Source organism: Nymphaea colorata, chromosome 9 (genome assembly GCF_008831285.2).
Source record: "Nymphaea colorata isolate Beijing-Zhang1983 chromosome 9, ASM883128v2, whole genome shotgun sequence".
Taxonomy (NCBI): Eukaryota; Viridiplantae; Streptophyta; class Magnoliopsida; order Nymphaeales; family Nymphaeaceae; genus Nymphaea; species Nymphaea colorata.
In genome coordinates, this window is record NC_045146.1 from 5,290,745 (window position 1) to 5,314,952 (window position 24,208).

Sequence of the window (24,208 nt, forward strand, 5' to 3'; positions counted from 1 at the left end):
GAGAGATTCTAAGCAAAATAGGCAAACCTTTCAGCCATAAAATTGTTTGTAGGTATACATTGTTTACATTTCAGAATGAGGCAATACTGCTAATGCATCTGTTCTGTAAACTAAGGAGGAGATCCATAGTCTACTTACAATAGTTTGTTCTTTATGGAAGCTGAAGCCAATTAGGTATACATAAGGGGTTTTATCATGGCTCCTGAGACATTTCAACATCATGACAAGGTTTTGCCATTATTAAAAAGAGCTTAGGTTCCCATTTTCCCTTCACATTGGAAGGCATGAAAGGATTTCATTTGACTCCATGATTTCAAATAAATATTAAAGTTATTTTCTTGTGAGAATTTTCAACTATTTTTGTCTTTATCTTCTTCTGAACTACAGGGTAGTAGCAAGGAGACATAACAGACTTGTTAAATAGTGTTTCTGCAATATTAGAAAGTTGAAGAGTAGTTCTTTAAATATTTTCTTATATTTAGTGGACTAAATCTGTAGTTGTTATATTGCCAACCCTAATCTCTTTTAATATGAGATTAGGGTCACGTGAATAAGTAAGAAAGTGTTTCTCTCTCTCTCTCACTCTCTCTCTTCCCCTTCTTCCTCCAATATGCAACATGGTATCAGAGCAACAGGCCTAGAGCTGTGTGATCTAGGGTTTCACGCCTAGGGTTCCCTTCTCCTCCCGTTTCTCCTCTCTTCTGCCAAACTAGGGTTTCACACCTAGGGTTCTTGCTGTTTACAAAACAAGCAAGTTGATTGGTTAGTTGGATAGGGCTAATCACGTTTTTAACATGTGAAAACGTGATTAGCACCATTGTGTTGTTGCTTCTATCATGAAGTTGCTGAAAGCTGCTGTCGTTGAAGCTTATCACGTCGCTGAAATGCTGAATGAGATCAGACTTTGCTGCAAAATCAAATCTAATTCAAGTGCAGCCGTGGAAGATGTTCATGCCAAAGAACGTCGGATCTACTAGGACAATCTGATCTGTTTAGTCGTGTGGTACTTGGTGGATTCCCACAGGCAAAGGTATGTCGTGTGGGTAGGTTCAGTCTTTTTCCTGCATCGTTGAAGTGAGACAAGTTTGAAATTGTATGGAGTAGGCAGATTTCTGTTTTCTCTCTTTATCGTTGAAGCGAGACAGGTTTTCTCTATTGTCAAACTTGTGCCTGTTTGCTACCTATTATCAACATCTGAATGTGTTGCATGCTATCCACGTCTGAAAATAGTCTGCCAATTTGTTTTGTGTTTGTGTTCAACCTGATCCTTAAGTGGATCTCGTGGAGGTTACTGTTGCTGTAATCAGATTTTTATGTTGACCGTGTGGGGCAGAGTTAATCTACTGCTTGTGGATGTAATTTGATGTGAGGAGCAGAATGATCTATAGATCGTGGATATGAAATCTATAAGTTGAGGTCTCATTAGTTGTGGACTGCTGCTAGTTGTAAAGTTCCTGCTTGTGTTGCAGTCATCGGCTGAAATTATTTTGTTGAGTTGCTGCCTGAATTTCTGCCTATGTTGCTGCCTATTTTAGTGAATTTCTGAGTTGATGATTGGAGCCATAAGTGTGTTCCAGATTCTTCTATGCTGTCGTGCCTTGGTTGAAGTTAACTACTGCACCTTATACACACATAAGTGTGTTGCATGCTATTCCAGATTCTTCTATGCAAACCAATGTAAGTCTCCCTTATCCTTTGAGAGATTAAAGCTACTCAAGGAGTTGACATTTGATGCCAGCTATCTGAGAACCTTGAAGGCACCTCTATTCTTGTGCTGGATGCAGCACATGCGAGTATCGATCTATATATTAACCAAAGGAATGCATTATGAAGTAGGCCAAAATGGAGGTTGTTATTTGGTAACTGCCATTTCTCTTTGGTTGCAGAAGGATGTATACATGTATTTGTGAATATCATATCATTGCATCACATTAATTAAATATCTTGTCGTTTTATATGATTCCGTGTGTCTATCTGTGAAGATTATATCCTTGCACAGCACTAACAAAATATAAAATCTGTGTGATTTGGAGTGTGTGTGTGCGCACGCAATGGCATTGACCAAATATTTTGTCGTTTTGTATGATTCAGAGCTCTAAAGCGTCAGAATCTAACAGGTGTCCTTCCAGAGGAGTTGAACAAGCTGAGGTTTCTGAATAAATTGTAAGTTCCTCAGTTCAATAAATTACTGTTTCTGTTTCAGAAGAGTTGAACAAGCTGAGCTTTTGTAAGTAGTTCCTCAGTTCAATAAATTACTGTTTCTGATGATGGATTGGTTTTATCGTGATGATGGTTACTCCTAACAGTAGTCTACAACTTTGGAGATATTCTGAAATAACTGTGGTAATATTGCCTTTTTGAAGCGACCACTAGTATTGCCACAATATCCCCATTTTTTAAAATATCTCCTGGAGCAAAACTATTGTGATATAACTCTACTGCGTTCCTGATATTTTCCCAAGATTTTCATTTTTTAAAAAAATTTTGAAGCATGTGATTTTTTTCTTGCTTTATCTATGTTTTGAAAAGTTTTTTTTTTCGAAATTTTCTCTTGATATTTTTGGAAGAACCTGTTCATCTCATTCTTTAGTTTTTTAGGTTTTGAAACTTCAGAGATCTTCTGCAGAAACCACATTTTGGAAAACCTTTCCAAGGTTTGGACATTGTGCTTAGATAGGACTTCAGGTAAATATAAGGTTAAAATAAATATTTGAAATGGATTGCAGAGATTATAAAATATAGCTTCTTTTCAGTTAAATGTGAGGGTGGATTCAGAATCAGGTAAAACTGCACAAAGCATGTAGCCAGCTAACATGTGGCTTCTATCTGCAGTCCAAACCGGCCAGTTGGCATCTAGTGCTAATGATTGTATCCAATTATCAACCGTTTTATGCTCAGGACCAATTACCTAATCTAAATTAAGCAGGTGTGCTATATATATATATAGAGAGAGAGAGAGAGATAACCTACTGCTAACATTGATCTTTTACTCCCAGTGATCTAGCACTTAATTACATCAACGGGACCATTCCAGCTGGCTGGGGCTCCTTACCATTGGTTTTTCTGTAAGTTTAATCTTAGTGTTTTCTACAGTCATTCTAAATTGCTTGAATTATTAGGTAGGTATTTCTGGATTTGAGGTCCTATCCAGTTTTATATTTATAATGAGTCTGACACTGCATCTCTGGACTACACCATTCTTATGAATTTTATTAAGCTCAATCACACAACAAGAACTTCTGTGAATGACATGATCCATGATGCTCATCTTGAAAGATCCTGCTAGCTTTAGTAGGTAATGGTTTAAACAGTTAAGTGGATGGGCCAAATAATTTAACATGAATTAGTAATTTGCATACAATCATGGATTATGTCTTTGCACTAACAATATCATGCACACATGATGGAACCCCTTGGTTATCTAGTATTTATACTCTTATGATACCAAGGGACATAAGTCTCGGAACTTAAGTTGACCCAACACTTTAAAGCAATTGCTACAACCCAAGTTGACATTACTTGGGTGCGAATTCGGCAATGGTATGGTTTGGGTGTGGCAATCAACAATCTGCTTTCATTTTTATAGGATCATTGATAGAACTGTAGCTTGTTGACGATTGATTTTGTTGTACCTGCACCTGTATCCCACTGGTGTGCTCAACACACTGTTAACTTAGAAAGAAAGATCTTGAAATGTTTGTTTTAAGGTAAATGTCATAAAAAACTTGGAAAATAAAAAAATGAAAAAATACTGAAAAATTAGAACGAATAATACTATAAAATGAAAGTATGATATCATGAAAATTATTTTGAAGAAATTTATTTTTTCTCTATAATATCATGGAAAAATGATACATTTAAAGTATCTTAGTCATCAAACTTATGCAGGGGAGGAAGCTAAAATTGCATTACTGTATCATTTATAATAATAATATGTTGTACCATTCATGTTACTTGAAATTTTTGTCTTGCCATTGATGTGAGTTCGCCTATTGTAGGTCCCTTATGGGAAATCGTGTATCTGGATCCATTCCAAAAGAGCTTGGAAATATCACCACCCTTGAACAGCTGTAAGTATCCATTTTGGAATATTATTGCTACAATGACAATGCTTGCTTTTCGAACAGTAAATCCTTATTGCTAGTTCCAAGGATAGACCCATCAAGGTGGCTGCCTCATCATGGGACAATACACTTTTTGCGGATTTACATAAAACATTGAATATACTTTAGAAAAATATATAAAATTTAAAGAAGAACCAAAGTGATGTAGAAATAATATAATTAGTTAGTACTTTCTTATAAAAACATAAAAGGTATGCTAGAAGAGCTCTTTAAAGTAAAATAAACCGATAACAAAAGAATATATATTGAAGATATATGCAGCAAGTCCCCTTTCTTGTAGCGTGAATCTGTACAAGAACAGAATTTTCCTTTTTTCATGCCACAACAATAACATTCATAATGCCAAGCAGATTTTTTTTTTTTAATATTTCAGTTTTTTAAAAAAATGTCATGATTTTTGTTGCTTTGAACATATGAATAAAAATTCTTGATGCAATCAAGATCCTAAGCTTTGAAATTGAACATTTTTATGGAATTGGGATTCTCAAACATGGGAATCAACACCTCCAATCTTGGAAACTCATTCCTGATAGGTTCTGGTTTTGCTTCAAGGCCAATGCATTTTTTTTGGAATAGCATAAGTGATTCATTTGATCATGGTTGACTTCCTTCTACTAAAATTTCTTGTGGTTGAATCATGGTTAAATAATATTAACAACAAGACAAGGCTTGTATGGAATGACAGCACAATGGCACAGGCAAACCATCCATGTGCACAAAGGCTCATAGGAAATAAAACTAACTCACAAAATGCTTAGAAAAGCTTAACAAATAGAGGGGAGTAATCCCTCTACTCATACACAAAGGCAGATTGCCCAGAACTGCACTGAAACAAAAATTATTGGTACACACACACACACACACACACACACACACATAGCCACAAGTATTGTTTTTTTATTGTCTTTGTGAGGTTTTCTTGGTAATTAAACAGGAAGTTTGTTTTCCTTGAGAAAAGTTTGGGCATTTGGAAAATTAAAAAGCATGAAAATTTTATGAAAATTTGATTTTTCTATTATCAAATGATTCAACAAATCCAAATATTTGTTAAACTTTAAATATTAAAACAAACATAAAGAACTTTTAAAATACATTATTATTATTTCCTAGAAAAGGAAAAAAAAGTGAGCATGATATTTTTATACATGTACATATATGTATATGTACATATCCCTACTTTTTTCCAAACTATTGTGATTTTTTAGTTTTCTTTATTCTTCTTTGTTTTTCCTTTTTCATGTTGCTTTTTTCAAAATGGGTGATATTTGTGACAGTATACGCACACACACAAACACCATGTACATGCATATTTAACATTGCTCTCAATCTTATAGTGCAATGACAGATAGTTTGCCAAGAAGGAAACTAAATCTAAATGCAAAATGCCTTGGTGAATAAATCTGTCATCTAATGCTCTGGTGAAATATAAGGAAGATCAGTAGTTTTCTTTGAATATATTGTTGGACGGTATTGAAGAAATGGGGGGGGGGGGGGGGGGGGGAGAGAGAGAGAGAGAGAGAGAGAGGAATGAACAATATGTTTCTATTATCTTACCCTAATCTAAGAGATATTAGGGATCGGCCGAATACCTTACACATGAGAGGTACATAAAGATGTAAAATGACATAAGAATACTCTAACTTTTAAATAATCAGAAAACTACCAAACTTAAATATAAACTTTCTAATTTCAACACTCCCCCTCAAGCTAGAGCATAGATATCAACCATGCTCAGCTTGTCACAACTTCTAGAAAAATCACCAATAGGAAGAACCTTAGTAAACATATTTGCTGCCTGATGTTCAGAAGATACATGAACTGTAGACACAACGCTTCCTTGTATAAGGTTCCGAACGTAATGACGATCCACCTCTATGTGCTTTGTTCTCTCATGAAATACTGGATTGTTTGCAATGTAAGTGGCAGCCTTTTTATCACAATACATTTTTATAGGAAGATGAACATGAATATTTATATTTGTTAGCATAGATTTAACCCACGTTATCTCAGCAGCCGTTTGAGCCATTTCCCTATATTCAGATTCTACACTTGATTTAGAAACTACATTTTGTTTCTTCTCCCCTGTGGTGGATTTTCTATTATCAAGAGATCTTGCATAGTCAGCATCACTGTAAGCAACAATTTCTAGAGACTCGCCTTTCTTAAAAAAAGGCCTCTGCATGGGGATGACTTTAGATATTTAAAACCATCAACACAACATCCCAATGAAGTTTTCTAGGTTTTTCCATAAACTGACTTAGTTTCCTAACAACAAAGCTAATGTTTGGTTTTGTCACGGTGACATAAAGAAGTTTGCAGTTCAGATGTTCTCTGGCTCCGATACCATGTTCAACGATATAGAACAAAGGAGAGAAAAAGAGAGAGAGAGAGAGAGAGAGAGAGAGGAATGAACAATATGTTTCTATTATCTTACCCTAATCTCTACTTAAAGAGAGATTAGGGATTGGCTGAATACCTTACACATGAGAGACACATAAAGATGTAAAATGACATAAGAAGGCTCTAACTTTAAAGAATAAAAAAACTACCAAACTTAAATATAAACTTCCTAATTTCAACACATATCATTCAGCAGCTATCTAAGCCAAACTATTTCCATTGTAATCAGTTGATGAAAGTGACTTTTGGCTCTATATCTCTAGCATACTAATATTTCTCCTGTAGTCCAATAAATAGAAAAGAGAAGGAGCCGTTGGGGATCCCGATGACTTACAAGCTGCTGCTTTTACAAAAATTAAAAATAAAAAATAATTTCTGAAACCTAATCAGTTTAATACATTTAATACATATTTCTTAATAGTTAAAAACTGATTAACATGCACTACATGTGCAATAACTGGACTGGAGACACTTAGATACAGCAATGAAACTACTTCTGGGGTGTAGGATTAAAGGAAAAACATCATCTATCTTCAGTTTGGTTTCTATGATTTTCAGACTCTCACAAACATTATTATCAGTTGTTATAGACCTATCAATTTCAGTGCAGCTTCTGTATTTGACAACCATACAATCTATACCTCATCTTATAACAGGAAAGCTTAGAAATGTTCAAAGTCCACATGGTAATTTTGTTGGTGATGTTTTTATTATCACCAACGGTCCACTGTAACATTCAAGATCTAGTAGATGCTGAAAATTATTTCCTGTTTATGTAGAAGTCTGTAGCAAATATTGAAAGTTGGAACATTGGGTTCTCAATATACATGTTTCTTAAATATCATATGGTCTGTGCAATTGGCAATTCAGAGCATTTGATGCAAACAAGCTTGATGGGATTCTTCCTCCGGATCTTGGAAATTTGACCAGATTGACTAAATTGTACGTTCTTCTATTCCCTTTCTTTCACTCCCTGAAGTTTTAATTGAAACTGAGAGTTCTATCTGGGGGCATAGTAAAAATCATCCATCTTCAAGATGAAAGGTGGTTTCTCTTTTCTTGTGCAGTTCATCTCGAGCATGAATAATATAAGACTGCAAAGAAATTCTCTTGCATAATGAGACTGTTGTGTCTGAAGAAAAAGAACAGGGGAAGAAGACCCGGTTTGGCAGAGAACTTGGTTCATTTATTGGTTCCTGTAACATTTCATGTTCCTTTACATTGCCATTTCTTCTCCAGAATTATATCAGAAGAAAAATTAATGAACAGGGAACAATTCCCATTGGGCCATTCAAGCAAAGAACTTGGTTGATTCCTTGGTTGTTTTCGCATTTTTTTCCCTTGTGTTGCCATTTTTACTCAACACAACTTATCTAATAGCCACGAACCTTTGTTGTAGATTGTGACCAGTTAGCTATATGCATTTACTGATGGTTGTGTGGTACTCATGCAGGTTCCTCAAGTCAAATAAGTTTACAGGTTCATTGCCATCAACCTTTGGTAACTTCACAAGCATGAAAGACTTGTAAGGGAATAATGCCGAGATAAATAACTATTTGCTCAAGCACACTGCATCTAGGATAGAATCCTTATTTATTTATTTTCTGCCTTGGAAAGATATTTGCATCTATTAGGATGCAAGGCATGTTCTGTCTAAGGGTATATAGTATGCAATTTGGAAAAAGAAAAGAAAAGGGGTGGATAAAGTGAAATTCACTGAATTTCTAATGACATTTAATAGTTGTACAATATCCATCTTGTGCCGGTTATGAGTCAACATCTTCTTATGCATGCAGCCGGATCACAGGAAGCAACATCACTGGGAAGATACCAGATTTTATTCGCAATTGGAGCCAACTTGAGACTTTGTAAGAACTGATTTTCTTGGTTTATATGAATTTACTTAACTTGTGAGCCTAGGACTTAGCATGATGACTGAAAAATATTGGCAACGTTTTTCAGAAAAATGCAAAAAAAGGGGAAAATAACGGAAAAAATTGGAAACAATTACAATATGTTGAAAAAATGTCAAAATGAGTCCATTGCATTTTTACTTTATTTCTTAGAAAAAAAATTGACATATTTTAATATCTGGATGTTTCGTTTAAAATAGTATTGATATTTTGGGGTTCCTTTTATAGGAAAGTTAGCTGAAACTCATTTTTTGTCATATTCTTTTCTGTTTTTATATTTAAAAATTTTTTGAGATTCCAAGAATTCTAGAGAAAAACAAGTTTTCTGATTAATACCCAAGAAAAGCCTTGCTATTAAAAAACCCAAGAACAATATTTGTGTCAATGTAAAAAATTAAATGATTCATATTAGATGGTCAAATGGACCAAGGATCCTACTGTTGTTCAGTTGCAGCAAGTTGTATTGGACCAACCGTCCATGAGAGGGCTATCTCTTGGTGCACTAGCAAGGACGAGAATCTGGGCCCATGTTCATGATGTTGAACACAAACCTTTGGGTGCCCACTGTATATGTCCCCTTTTTATGCCTGAATCATTCCCATTTGGAATATTCCATATGGAATGTTCTATTTAGTACTCTTCCAAACTGAGGTTGTGTTCTTTGTGTCCTTTGTCGTACCTTATCTTCTCCATATATAGGATAATCAATTCTTTGGGTGTCCTTTGACATACCTTACTTTCTTTGTAAATACGATCGTGGATTCTCTTATTTGAACATGCACATCTTATATACATTCTTCAACCTGTTCAGGGTAATAATGGGCACATCTATGGGAGGGCCAATACCTTCAGGAATATCTGTTTTGCAGAATATGACTGTCCTGTAAGTGCTACTTCATCGCTAATTTTCAGGATGATTCAATCACAAATTAACTGGTTGGATACACCAAGCTCGTCTTGTGTTAGCCCAGCCATACATTTCACACTGGTGCCCTCCAATTATTTAGGTTTCTTTATGAAACTGTAGACCGCCCAACAGTACCTAGGTGGCCATATTTTGACTGAAATAATACCTTAGGAAGCATAATTTAGTTAGCTACCTGACATCATGGTGTTAGAAGTTTAGCTGATACATTATCTTGAACTATGCTCGTTCTTGCATAATTTACAGTTGGTGACCGTTACTTGCATAATTTACAGGATAATTACTGACTTGAAGGGACCTGGTTCAGGGTTTCCATTGCTGCACAATATGAAAAATTTGAAAAAATTGTAAGTTCCAATGTGCACTTTCTTTTTCATGACCTATTGGATGTTTGATTCTCCTAATCCATTTAAATCGGCATTGTTGCAGGATATTGAGAAACTGTTTAATTTCAGGTCAAATTCCATCATACATTGGGACCCTCACCAATCTGGAAATACTGTGAGTCAGTAATTTATAAAGTTTCTAGCTTCTTGTTGACTAAAACTTCTACATTCTCACTTATCTCTCATTCGTCAAAAATAAACATTATAATATATGGTAAACTTCTAGCCCTTCATGTGTGCAGAAAAGTAAGAGGAAGACCATCTTAACATGGAAAACCCTCGACTCGAGGGATAAAAAACCATGATGGAGAAGATCCGGCGCTCACTTGCAGCCGGGCTCACTCTCTCTCTCAATTTTTCATTCACACTTTGAAATTAGGGTTACAAAGGCTTAAATAGAGCCCACCATGAACAACAGGTCGGATAGGATCCAGACCCAAACAAACAAACACGTGAACCCTCCCCTCAAGTTGGGCGTACAAATCAAAGATGCCTAACTTGGATACATTTCTCTCAAATGAAGTTGATGACAAGGCCTTGGTCAAAACATCAATTGTTTGGTCTTTCAGACTTCATGTATGGTAGAACAAGTTCTTTAGCATCAATTCTCTCCTGAATGAAATGGTGGTGAATCTCCACATGCTTCGTTTTATCATGTAATACCGGATTGTTGGCCAAGTTGAGTGTAGACTTGTTATCACAATACATCTTCATTGGTTCCTCAGTTTTTATTCCGATATTGGCCAATAATACTTTCAGCCACAACAACTCAAATACTCCCATGGCCACAACTCTATATTTAGCCTCAGCACTGGAGCGAGAGCAGACATCTTGTCTCTTACTTCTCCACACTACGAGATTCTCTCTCAAGTACATACAGTAGCCTGAGGTGGATCTCCTAGTGTCAACACATCTTGCCCAGTCAGCATCTAAATAACCTTCAATCTCAAAAGAATCTTGCTTAACATACAAAAGGCCTTTGCTAGGATTTCTCTTCAAGTAACATAAAATCCTGTCGACAGCCTTCAAGTGAGCATCCGTGGGAGCATGTATGAACTGACTCATCACATTCATAGCAAAGGTAATATCAGGTCTAATGATAGTAAGATAAATCAACTTCTCAACAAGACGTTGATATCTTCCCTTGGCATCATCAGAGAGGCTCCCCACCTCTAAGACTAAGTTTGTGTCTGGCATCTAGAGGAGTAGAAGCATGTCTACACCCAACTTTTCCAGTCTCTTTTAATAAATCTAGAGTATACTTCCATTGATTTAACACAAAACTAGTGCCTAACCTAGCAATTTCAATGTCAAGGAAGTATTTTAACTTACCAAGGTCCTTGAGGTCGAACTCGATAGCCACCAGTTCCTTTCACTTTGTTATTTCATCTTCATCATTACCTGTGACAATCATATTATCAACAAATACAAACAGAAGAGTAACTTCATTCTCCTTTCTCTTGACAAAGAGAGTATGATCTCAATTCCCTTGATGATATCCATATTGTCTCATTACAAGTCTAACTCACTCAAACCATATCCAGGGAGATTGCTTGAGCCCATACAAGACTTTCTTCAACCTGCAACATTTTTCAAGTTCCTCATATCTTAGAGTATAAACATATACACTTCATCTTCAAGGTCTCCATTAAGAGATGCATTCTTAACATCAAGTTGGTACATCTTCCACTCCTTTATTACAGCTAAGAAGATAATAACTTTAACTGTCTTCATCTTTGCAATAGGAGCAAATGTTTCCAAGTAGTCAATCCCATATTTCTGAATAAGCCCCTTGGCAACTAAATGAGCTTTATATCTGTCCACACTCCCATCTAACTTATATTTAATGGTGTAGACCCACTTGGATCTACTAGATGAGCTGTCTTAGGGATATTTACCACCTTCCACGTTCTGTTTTTATTCAGTGCTTCCATCTTTTCTTGCATCGCATGAGCCCACTTGAAATTGTTCTGAGCCTCAGTTATAGTCCTAAGAATCACAACTACAGAAAGAGACGATATAAGACATTTGTAGTTCTTGCTCAGTTTAGAATATGATATGAAATTACCAATAAGGTGTTGAGTATATGACCTGATACCCTTTCTAAGAGCAATGGGTAACTCTTCGTTTTCAGCTTCTCTGAGTACCTTTGACCGAAATCTCCCGAGCACGACTTGGGTCATCTAGGGAAGGTGTACATTTGGATTGAGAGTAAAATTTTTGTCACCAGTCAACTCACTAGTGAGCTCTGTTGTAGTCAATCTTCTCCTAGCGTAAACCTGTCCAAACAAGTGGTCACGTTCCTCGTCATTCCCAATTGAGCAATCATCTTTCTTGTTGTGCTCTAGAAGGTCTGTAACCTGAATTTCTTTCTTTTTGTACTCCAGAAAATCTGTAAACTGAATCTCTTGATTTGGAGAATACTTTTCTCTTTTTGTAGACCTCTCCTCCTGAAGAGAATTCTCACCAAAATAGGAAATATGTTATAGGAAGGTGACCTCTTTGATAACGTAGACTCGACCAGTGCAAGGGTTTAGACATTAATATCATTTTGAGTAGGGGAATAACCTAGAAACATGCCCTTAATCGACCTCGGATCAAGTTTTTTAACATTAGGACTGTGATTGTGAATAAAATAGACACAACCAAAGACCCGAGGTAGAAGAGAAAAGGGTTTATGACTCCTAGCTAACATATAATGAGACGTTCTCTCATTCAACACATGGCTAGGCATACGATTAATTAAATACGCACTGATGAACACAACATCCCCCTCCAATACTGCTTTGGAAGATGACCCTAGTAACATTTAGCAATTGACGATTCTTTCATTCAGCAACCCCATTTTGAGGATGAGTATAACAACAAGATGTTTCATGAACAATCTCCCTTTGCTGAAAGAAATTATCAATAAAGTGACACATATACTCACGTGCATTGTCAGACCGAAAGTTCTTAATAAAAGTTTTAAATTTAGTTTCCACAAGAATGATGAAAGTTTATATGATATTAGGCACTTCAGTACGGTCATTTAGCAAGTACACAAAGGTGTTACGAGAGAAATCATCTATAAAAGTAAGTACTGGAAACCGTGACAAGAAGGAATTCCCGTAGGCCCCAACACATCAGAATGGATAAAAACAAAAACTTCATTAGCACGATTTGTAAATACAGGGTATGAAGCTCTAACATGCTTAGTGAAATGACACACATCACAAGATGGCATAGTCATATCTAGACTAGAACATAAATCAGGAAACAACTGTCTAAGAATTCCAAAAGGAAGATGCCCAAGGCGCTCATGCCATTGCAAGACCAATTGAAGAAAGTCCTCACTACTCTTCTTTGTTTTGCTAACCACTATGTCACATAGGTACGAGTACGGGTACAGGTACTGGTACGGCATTTTCGTAAATCTTGGTATGGTGGTACGACAAAAATTATATATGTTTAATCAAAAATTGAAAATTTTATAAAACAAATGATATCGTCACATCATTAAGGCAATGTCGTCTCATAAATAATCTCATAAGTCATAAAAAAAAACATAAAATGTTCCTTCCATAGATAATCTCATCTCATAAGTCATAGAAAAAAAGCATAAATAGAGTTCAGCATAAAGTATCAACTATGCCGCTCAAGGGGACAGTCTTAAAAACATGCATTGCAATTTGCATTCACCTGATTTATCTAATACACAATCAGTAATATGCATATGGACAAACAACTTACAATTCTCAAATACATGCAACATTTACCCCAAAATCCGATGACCCCATAATGGCTGGTCCCCAAATTGAAACCCAGCAGCACCCAAAACAGACACAAAAGATCAACAAGAGATTCGTCAAATGCAATGCTAAAGAGAGTTCCAAGATCGCTCGTTTCCCCTTCTTCCACGACGACATATGCAGTCGAGCTATCGAAGAAGAACACAAAGACAACAGAGCAATAGAACTCTAGCATTTAAAGTTCAATGTACAAAAAGAGGCCATATCAGATGTATTAGACGAAAGAAAAAGATTAAGATAATACACAGAGAGAGAGAGAGAGAGCTCTCACCCCTCCGCCTAATGAAGAAACCGAACCTTGCTCACTCACCGTCTGTCGCCGGTCACCTTCTGTTGCCATCCATCACCGGTCGCCATCCATTGTCAGTCATCGTCCATTGCTAGCCGTCGTCTACCGCTACTGCTCAAAGTCACTGGCGAACCCAACCACCTGCCGGCAGAAGAACAAAGAAAATCGAGAGGGAGAAGACGAGCGTCGGGTTTTTTTTTCATTTTGATATGGTTTGGATCTGGTTCTGACCCAAAACCAGATCCAAACATACCACCACATACCACCGTACTGGTTTTGCCGTACTGGTATGGGTACGTAGGTCAAACCGGTGTACCATGGTGACATAGGTTAACCGCCATCATGAGAGCTGTGGCAACACACATGGGTAATCAATATAACCCTTCAGAAACCAAACCAATCTCAATCCTCTTTCCCGTCACCAAGTCCTGCAGATACAATGAATAGCAGAAAAAATAAGTTTGCAATTCAACTCTCTTGTAATCTTGCTAACTGACAAGAGGTTTAAGGGAAGGTAAGGAACATGTAAGACATTGTGAACTAAGAACTTGTTTAAAAGTGAGAGGCTCCAGCTATAGAAATAGAGGATCTATCAGCAAGATAACCTTGTACCTTCCCAGACGAGAGCTTATACTCATGAAAAAACTTATGATTGCCGATCATGTGGTGGGTGGCACCATTGTCAACAATCCACTCTCTCATACAAGAATTACCTTTTTCTTCAAAGATAGCAAGAGTGCAATTAACTTTTACATCATCTGATGCCTCGGCCTAACTAGTTTCAATTTGACTTAGGTATGCACGAAGCTCACGAATCTAATCAGTAGAGATTGTTTTTTTTCCATCATTTGGATTAGTAACTTCAGAAATATACTTCTTCCCACTAGAAGGTCTTGCACGAATATTCTTCCTCTGAGATGCAAATCCCAATAGAACTCAATGGTGTGACCGGTTTTCTTGCAGTGAGTACATATTCGATAGGGTTGGGTAGCCCCCACAAGAGCTCAGCTAATAAGTGCATACCTATCAGCACATGTGGTATGAGCCCCCCATTTTCTTTGTTATAAGAAGACGTCATTGCTCTTCAGCCTCAATGTGAGAATAGGCATTCTCAATGCTAACCATATCTTTTGAATTAAGAATTTGACTTCTTAATACCTTCGAAGTCATCATTCAGTCCCGCCAAGAACAAAAACACCCTCTTCTTTCATTCCTTTGTCCAATAATGCAGCTGATCTTGGGGACAATTCCAATTATCATTGGAGTAGTAGTCAAGTTCCTCCCATTTTGATTTCAACACCGCATAAAAGTCTACCACATAAAGTTTTTCTTGCCATAAGGCATTAACATCTTTCATCAGCTGATACACACGAACATCCTTCTTCTTCTGGCCATGCATCTATTCTAAAATAACCCTCATATAGAATGATGGATTGGATATTAGAAGACACAAAGTTGACAATCCAAGTTTTGACTTAGTTGTCCTCAAAAACCACTTATCCCATGCTGGGGTAGTCTCAAGTGTTCAATGTTTCCATTGACATAAGCAATCCGCCGCCGACCAACAATCCCCATAGTGATGGACGCAGACCATCAATTATCCTTAGTAAGACGAATAGTGGTGACTTGAACAGGAATATTTTCAGTTTTAAAAACCCCAACATCTGCCCGGTCAATACTAAGAGTTGATGAATCTGATTCAGCCATCACTGAGGCTCAAGTCCAAGTACAATCAAGCAGCGATGGCAGCTGCGAGTAGAAGTAGTGACAGTAGCTGCAGTTAGAAGCAGCGACTGCAACTGCGCAAGCAGCGGCAAGGAAGATATACAGCTGCACGCAGGTGACAGTGGCTGAAGCAGTGCAGTTCAGCTACGTAGGCGAGTACAACACTCAACGTGGGATGCAACAGTAGACTAGAGCGAAGGAAGCAAAAAGGTCGGGCGGTAGACATGGGCTCAGACGTGCACGCAGGCGATGGGAGCTTTAGACGATGCGCAAAAGACTCGAGGGGCTGCAGACGAAACACAAAATGCTTGAGCGAGAGACTGCCCAGGCGACCTCATCGGGAAAATGCTGTCGTCGACAAAAGCAAGGCCCTCGCAGGGTTCAGGTGAAGACTGAGACGACAGTGTCTGCACGACAGTGGCTCAGGCAATGTAGTAGGTTCAAGCGAAGGCTCGGGCAACACAGCTCAGAGATCTCAGGCACCAGACAATCTAAGAGACGAAAAACTCGAGCAAAGGTGACTCAGGTGACAACAACTGCAGCAGCAGCTCAAGTGGTAGGAGCAAGTAATGGCAGAAGAACTTAGGCCACAACAGATAGCAATAGCGGACAACGAACAAAGGTGTCTAGCATTTGGCAAAATATGAAGAGAAAAAAAATGGCAACAGATGGAGCGGAGTCGGGCAACCCTCGGGGGATGCAGCAGAAAGGTCGACGCACCCTAACTTCATGGCAAAGCTTCATGGGTCTTCACGAAAACACAATAAAGGAGGTCGACGCACTGGAACTTCACGAAAACAACAACTGCGACCACAGAAAGAATAGTAGAAATGAGCAGCATCGGTAGAGTCGGGTGACTTTGGCGATGGCAAGATTCTTCGTCCAAAGCGAACAGAAAACTCAGAACCTCGTTGGCTCTACTACCCTGTAGAAAATTAACAAGAAGACGATCTTAACGTGGAAAACCCTTGACTTGAGGGATAAAAACCACGATGGAGAAGATCCAGCACTCACTAGCAGTCGGGCTCACTCTCTTTCTCAATTTTTCATTCACACTTTGAAATATAGGGTTACAAAGGCTTAAATAGATTCCACCATGAACAATGGGTCAGATAAGATCCAGATCCAGACCTAGACCCCAACCCAAACAAACAAACATGTGAACAATGTTAATACTCTACTCACAACATGCTTATGATGTGATCTAGGCAATGAAAACATTCTTTATTTTCCGTACATTCCTTTGCAGTGATCTTTCATTCAACAACTTATCAGGACAAGTCCCACAGTCTATCAGTGGCCTTACAGTTCGAGCTGTGTAAGTCAAGTGACTCATGTTGTAAATTGGTGTTGTTTCCTACTTTCATTTAACTATTGTGCTATTGTTTCTTCTTTAGCATTTTCTTATGTTATTCCTGATGTAGGTTCCTTAGGAACAATAAGTTGACTGGAGCAATACCTGATTGGGTCTATCGTAGTACCATTAACTTGTATGTACTCTCCACTAATAAGTCGGTGCTCCCAGGAACACCCTGTTATTATTCTGTATGCATAATCTGATTAAAATGATTAGTTGACCTATAATGGTGTTTACAGTTCTCATATTTCCGAGTCATACATATTTTTCATGCTTACATATAGATATTTGTCATACAACTATTTTTGTGTGCAACATTTTTATCTTTCTTGTAAATCCATCCCTGTATGTGTGATTTGTAAGGTTGGAATAATTTACATTGGCTTTTGGATTACCAGAATTCCTCATTTAAGTTTCAGTTTTTTTTTTTGGTTAGCTTAAAAGGAATATTCTTTTTTTTTTGGGTTAGAAAACAGAAAAGGGTTGATGGATATGTCTTTGATTGTGCTGAATACATCTGTAACACTAGATTGAGTTGAAAAAAACAAATTTAAGATGGCAAAGCAATTCCCTCTCTCTTTTGATCTCGATATATATATATATATAAGAGAGAAAAAAAAAGGGGAGAGGAAAACTCAATGCTTCAGTGTGCCGGATAGTCGTTGGATGGCTAAAATTTAAAAATTCATCACTAAAAAAAGCTACAAATCATTGTTAAAGCCAATAAGCCATCATAAATTTTTACTACATCATAAACTGTGGCTACCAACTTATTGACTTTTTTTAGTGACAAATTTAAAATTTGAATCATCCAACAATGTCCTGCAGATGGTAGCATTGAACTCGCCTTTATTTTGGGTCTTTGAACACACATGGGTTTATTTGATTGGTGCACCTTTGATCATGATGAACACATCTGTGACACTAGATGGAGATGAAAACAACCTGGATTTCAAGATGCCAATGCAATTATGTGACACTTAGTGGCCCATCCCTTTTGTTTCATACTTCCTACTACTCCATACTCACTTTATGCCTTGTCCCAGGCCACAATGTAGATAGTACATATATTGTTTATTTGTTTATGCATAGAGCAAAATATTGTGCTTTCTGATCTCTACTTTTTTAGGCTATTTGGAAAGTGAAAAGTCTTTTGAAGATAATTTTTGTGCAGGGATTTATCAGAGAACAATTTCACAGTGGCAGCATCATCTTGTTTTCCACAAGCGAAGTTGTAAGGATATTTTTTTATGATATCACAGTTGTCTTTAAGTAGCATTGATATACTTATGTGCTGCTTCTTGTTTCAGGGACGTGGTCTCTAGCTTATCTTCAGTGGATGATACTTTGTAAGATTCTTGTCCTTTTAGAAATTAAATTTTGAGACAAATGACCATGTTAGTTTGCTTAGAGTATTGCTGATGCAGCAACTGTAATCATTGTGGTTACTGTTGTAGAATATTGAAGAGAAGAAAAAAATCATTAATTGGTTAACTCTAATCTCCTTTAAATAGAATATAGGAGTGGTGGCAAAGAAAAATTACATAGAAATCTAACAAATGAATAAAAATTAATAAGAAGCTCCTCCCTACTTTCAAATATTTGTAAATCACTACCTGCGGTCCTTTTGTTTGCTCTTAACTCTCCCACTCAAGCTGGAGCATGTATCTAACATGCTCAGTTTGTTACGACATTTAGAACCTAGATATACATAAAGGTTTAGTAAACACATGGAAAACTTGATCTGCAGCCGAGACATGAATCATGAAGATGTTTCCAACCTTCACCATGTCTCCGATGTATTGTCAATCGATCTTTATATGTTCAGTCCTTTCACGAAAGACTGGATTATTTACAATATAAATAGCTACTTTGTTGTCACATAGCATCTTCATTGGAAGAGACACTTGGACTCCCAAGCTAGTAAATATTGTCTTTATCCATATCATCTCAATTGTAGTTTGGGCTACGGCTCTACACTTAGACTCTGCACTCAGTCCCACCATTGACTGCTTTTTACTCCTTCAAGTAATTAGATTTTTCCCAACAAAGATGCGTAATCTAGAAGTAGATTTCCTATCTTCAATTGTTCAAGTATAGTCAACATCCTTATAGGCCACGACATCAAGAGAATCACTTTTCTGAAATAGTCATTTCCATGGTGCAGATTGACCCATAAACTTTTCTGAAATAGTCACTTCCCAATAAACCGTTTTAGGTTTTTCCATAAACTGGCTTAGCTTTTTGTGGCAGATTGAAGGAAGAAGGAAGAGAGAGAGAGATAGTGAGAGAGAGAGAGAGAGAGAGAACCTTTCTTCTATTAATCACATAACCCTAATCTCATATTAAAAGAGATTAGGGTGTCAACAATATGTATTTACAATTTTAACACTCTCCCTTAAGCTGGAGCATAAATATCAAACATGCTCAGCTTGTTACATCATCTCAAGAAACCTTTGATGGGAAGAGCTTTAGTAAACATATCGGCTGCTTGATCTTCAAAGGACACATGAATCGTGCTAATGCCACCTTCTTTACCAAATCTTGAACATAATGTCAATCCACTTCAATGTGTTCCGTTCTCTCATTAAAAACAGAGTTATTTGCAATGTAAGTTGCTGCTTTGTCATCACAATACATCTTCATAGGAAGTTTCACTGAAATTCCCAATTCTAAAAGCACTGATTTGACCCATGAGATTTCCGCCACGGTTTGAGTCATCACCCTATATTCAGACTCAGCACTATATCTAGCAACCACAGTCTATTTCTTGCTTCTCCAAGAAATAAGATTGCCACCAACAAAGACACAAAAACCTATAGTAGATCTCATGTTATTTACTGACCTTGCATAATCAACATCACTATATGTTTCTATGCCCACACATTCTCCTTTTTTTGAACCATAACCCCTTTCCCGGGGCTGATTTCAAGTATTTTACCACCATTAAAGCAGCCTCCCAATGAATTTTTCGAGGTTTTTCCATGAATTGACTTAGCTTATTCACAACAAAGCTGATGTCAGGTCGAGTGATGGTCAAGTATAAAAGTTTCTATATCAAAGATTTGTAAGAACGAGAGTCAAAAGCCTCTTATTCATTATCATGAATATGAATTCGAGGATTAAATAGGAACCGTAGTAGGTTTGGCTCCCAATAACCTTGTTTCCTGTAGAAGATCAAGAACATATTTCCTTTGAGACATCACAATCCCTTTACTACTATGGGCCACTTCAATACCAAGGAAATAACAAAGTTGATCATGATCTTTTGTGACAAAGTGTTTATGTAAAAACTCCTTTGTCTGAGCTATCTCTTGAGTACTTTCTCCAGTGAGGACAATGTCATCAACATATACAATCAATATCACTATACCAGAAGTCTCTCGCTTGATAAATAACGAGTGATCAACCTGGGATCTTCGAAATCCACATTTAGAGGCAACCTCACTTAGCTTATGGAACTATGCACGGGGACTTTGTTTAAGTCCATAGATAGTCTTTTTTAGTTTGCATACCTTGGAACCCCCCCTGTTGTTTGAAACCAGGTGGTTGTTGCATACAGACTATTTCAGAGAGATCACCAAATAGAAATACATTTTTCACATCAAGCTAACTGCTGAACTGTTAGAGATATAATTAGGCGAACAGTACCTAACCGTGCCAGAGGCGAAAATGTCTTGAAGAAGTCCACTCCATGAGACTATGTATAACCTTTCGCAACATGACGAACTTTGAAGTGCTCTACGGACCCATCACAATGATATTTGATGGTGAATACCCATTTGGAACCGACAATGATGGGTCCACTAAGTCCCAAATCCCCCTAAAAATAAGAGCATCCATTTTTTCCTGCATGGGGTGCTTCCATCGTGAATCTAATAAGGCTTAGTGGTGAGAGATCAGAATGGTGTGACTAGCCATTGCTCAATCAAACTGCACTAAACTTGTGCTCAAATGGTCCATAGAAACTGAGTTAGAGATTGGATGCCTTGTGCACTGTCGCTGGCCCTTGCATATGGCAATAGGTAGATCATCTGCAGAATGGTTATCATTTCTTCACGAGTCAGTCTTATCTTTGGAATTTACCTCATGAGAAGACTCTGGTGGATAGTTTGGAGAGAGACCTTGATGTCGAGTATAGGAAGAGGAAGGGATAGACTCAAGTGATACTGGGGGAACAGGAAGAGGAACAAACATAGTCGTATGTGGAGTAGAAAATAAGGACGGGACTCAAAGAATGTAACACTCGCATTGACAATCTCTTTCTTGTTCTAGGGATTAAAACATCGATATCCTTTTTGATTGACAGAATATCCAATGAATACACATTTGACAGCTTATGCAGCAAGTTTGTTTTTGTTTGGGCCCAAGATGTGTGCAAAGCAAGTACATCAAAAAACTTTGGGAGGTATATGAAATAATGGTCGATCTGGATACAATATTCGAATGAAAATGCATTTTTGGATGGCAGATGAGGGCAATCTAGTGGTGAGGTAGCATGCGGTAAGAATAGCATCACCCCAAAAGTAGGCAGACATATGAGTATGCAACATGAGGGTGCGAGCCACATTTAGAAGTTGTCGTTGTTTGCGTTCAACAATACCGTTTTGTTGGGATGTGTGGGGACATGTATATTGTGGTTGAATCCTATGATTGTTACAAAATTGAAGTAGAACTGAATATTTAAATTCAAGAGCATTGTCATTGTGAATATTTTTTACAATAACACCAAATTGAGTTTTTATTTCATTGACAAATTTCTGAAGAATACAGATGACTTCAAACCTGCCCCATAACAAAAATGCTCAACTAACTCTAGTAAAATCATCAACCAGAACAAGGTAATACCAAAAAACGTGAACGAAAGGAAACTCAACTGGGACCCCAAACATCAACATGAAGAAGATCAAAAGGACTTTGATTCAATGGACTCTGACTTGAATGGAAACTACTACTTGTATGCTTGCCTACCTGGCATGCATCACATAGGAAAGACTCTGATGCATGAATATTTGGAAAAATGCGACGAAACTTAGACACAGAGGAATGACCCAGTTTGAGATGCCACTGCAAAGGAGAAGGCTTCGACATGAAAGAGGAAGCAGCAACATCTACAGGAAAAGAAGGAAATAGAGCCCCTCACATTCATGGCCGCCACCAATCATATTCCCAGTTTGTAAGTCTGAAAAGAGCATGAACGAGGGTAAAAAAAAAATGACTCTACACTATATATCTCTAACCAATTGCTTAATAGATAACATGTTAACAGGAAATCTAGGAGCATATAGCACATGTGTAATAGTGCCAAAAGGTGTGAGGTAGATATTACCACTGCCCAGAATAGGGGACAACTTGCCATCAGCCAACTTGACATGTTGTGGTGTAGTGAACCTGGTAAACGATAAAAACATTTGTGGCTGATTTCAACAATGTCTGGATGCGCCTGAGTCAATCATCCATATGATACCTAGGTCACTAGTAGGGGCACCAACAGAGAAAGCCGAGTCTACTGTAGCCATGCTGGTCGAGGAGGGGGTAAACCTCTGAGCTAGAACCAGATCATATTCTTCATTACTTAAGTTGAGAGAATACGATGGATGTATAGAAGAACAGGTAGGAAACTTGTCAACCATAGAAGCTGTAGCCTGTGAAGTAGTTGCAATAGATGAAGAAGACCCTTTTCCTGCACTCATCCTCCATGCACCATGTCCTAGTGGACCAGTAGGACGGAGATGGGGGTGCTTGTCCCAACATGGGTCCTCTAAATGCCCTAATTTACCACAATAGGAGCACTGAAATTTGTCGCGTCCTGCACCACGTCTCTTAGATCCAAGGAAAGAACTATAACTATGTCCTCCTGACATCACAAGTGCAGAGACTAGGGTGTCATGCATTGGTTGAGTAAGAGTGACTGCAAGACGACTCAGTCTATTATAAATATCTGCTAAGTCTGGAAGGTCACTGCTTGTGAGAATTTGAGACTTCGCCACAGAATACTCTGAAGATAACCTAGAAAGAAACTTTGCTACCATGCCAGTTGCAAAATGTGATACATAACAGTGCTTGAAAAGTGCATGAATGGCTTTTAACCATTCATATGTAGTAGATAGATCTTGATTTCTTTGCCGTATGTTACAAAGCACCTTTTCCAATTGTAAAATTTTAAGAACATTAGTAGCATGAGAATAAGTCTTCTTCAGGAAAGACCACATATCTTTAGCTTTGGTGTACTATGCAATTGTTGGAGCTATACGAGACTCTACACTGTTCATAATCCATGCCATAACAATGTTATTATCTTCATCCCACGCAGCATATTTCTCTTTTTTCTTAAGGGGTTCATCTTCTTCAATAATATATTTTTTTTCTATCACCAGCCATAGATATCATAAATACGCTAGACCAGATTTCATAATTCGAACCATCAAGTTTGGTTGTGGTTCCATAAGAAAAAGAGTTCCCAGCCATCTTGTATTCATTAGACTCTTCTAATCTACTACCGTCAGCCATAGTAGAAGATCAATGTAATAGAACACGAAGACCACAAACAAATGACATGCAGCAGGTTGAACACAAGCAAGCAAAAGTGGCAAGTTAACGTGCAATAGGTTGAACACAAGCAAGCACAAGTAGCAAGTTATTTTCAAACGAAGGCAGAATTTTTTTTCAGACAATGGCAGCACTTTCAGATATAGATTGCAGGCAGTAAACATACACAGGTTGAACAGTAAATCTCAACACAAACTGTCAGCTCCACTCAACTTCAACCATGATGTAACTTCATAACATTTCAAACCTGCCCATAAAATATACCTTTTCCTATTAGGGTTCACCAGGCACCACACGACTAGGCATATTTGAATATCCTACCCAATCATACGTTCTCTGGTCTGACCTTTTTCTACGACAGCAAATAAATCAAATTTGATACATTTTGATCTGATCCACCATTCAGCGACATCATCTGGCTGAAGTTCTTCATCGTTTAGATCTGGACAACGACATTAGTTATGTTTTTTTTTTCCTTGCAGCAACTCAATGACTCCAATAGTAACACAAGGGTGCTAATCATGTTTGTACATGTTAAACGTGATTAGCCTCTTTCCACCAACTAGTTTACTCGCTTCTCTTGTAATCAACAAAGATTGTAGACATGAACCCTAACTTGGAGGAAGAGGTCAGAGGTGAGCGAAGGAACGTGAAACCCTAGATAGCACGGTCCTAGATCTAGGGCTCTGATACCATGTTGTAGATCTAAGGAAGGAGGAGGCGAGAGAGAGAGAGAGAGAGAGAGGGAG

At 37.6% G+C, this 24,208-nt stretch overlaps 1 protein-coding gene across 1 annotated transcript in view; it reads left to right on the forward strand.

The window, feature by feature from the left end:
* Nucleotides 1-24,208, forward strand: part of LOC116260243 (probable LRR receptor-like serine/threonine-protein kinase At1g53420) — a 66,166-nt gene that overhangs the window by 30,210 nt on the left and 11,748 nt on the right. Inside the window, exons 2-14 of the mRNA XM_031638420.2 lie at nt 2,118-2,163; nt 2,997-3,065; nt 3,999-4,070; nt 7,395-7,466; nt 7,978-8,049; nt 8,321-8,392; nt 9,249-9,320; nt 9,638-9,709; nt 9,792-9,863; nt 16,803-16,871; nt 16,978-17,043; nt 18,085-18,144; nt 18,221-18,259. Coding sequence (XP_031494280.2) covers nt 2,118-2,163; nt 2,997-3,065; nt 3,999-4,070; nt 7,395-7,466; nt 7,978-8,049; nt 8,321-8,392; nt 9,249-9,320; nt 9,638-9,709; nt 9,792-9,863; nt 16,803-16,871; nt 16,978-17,043; nt 18,085-18,144; nt 18,221-18,259 — 853 coding nt within the window. The remainder of the gene's footprint in view (nt 1-2,117; nt 2,164-2,996; nt 3,066-3,998; nt 4,071-7,394; nt 7,467-7,977; nt 8,050-8,320; nt 8,393-9,248; nt 9,321-9,637; nt 9,710-9,791; nt 9,864-16,802; nt 16,872-16,977; nt 17,044-18,084; nt 18,145-18,220; nt 18,260-24,208) is intronic.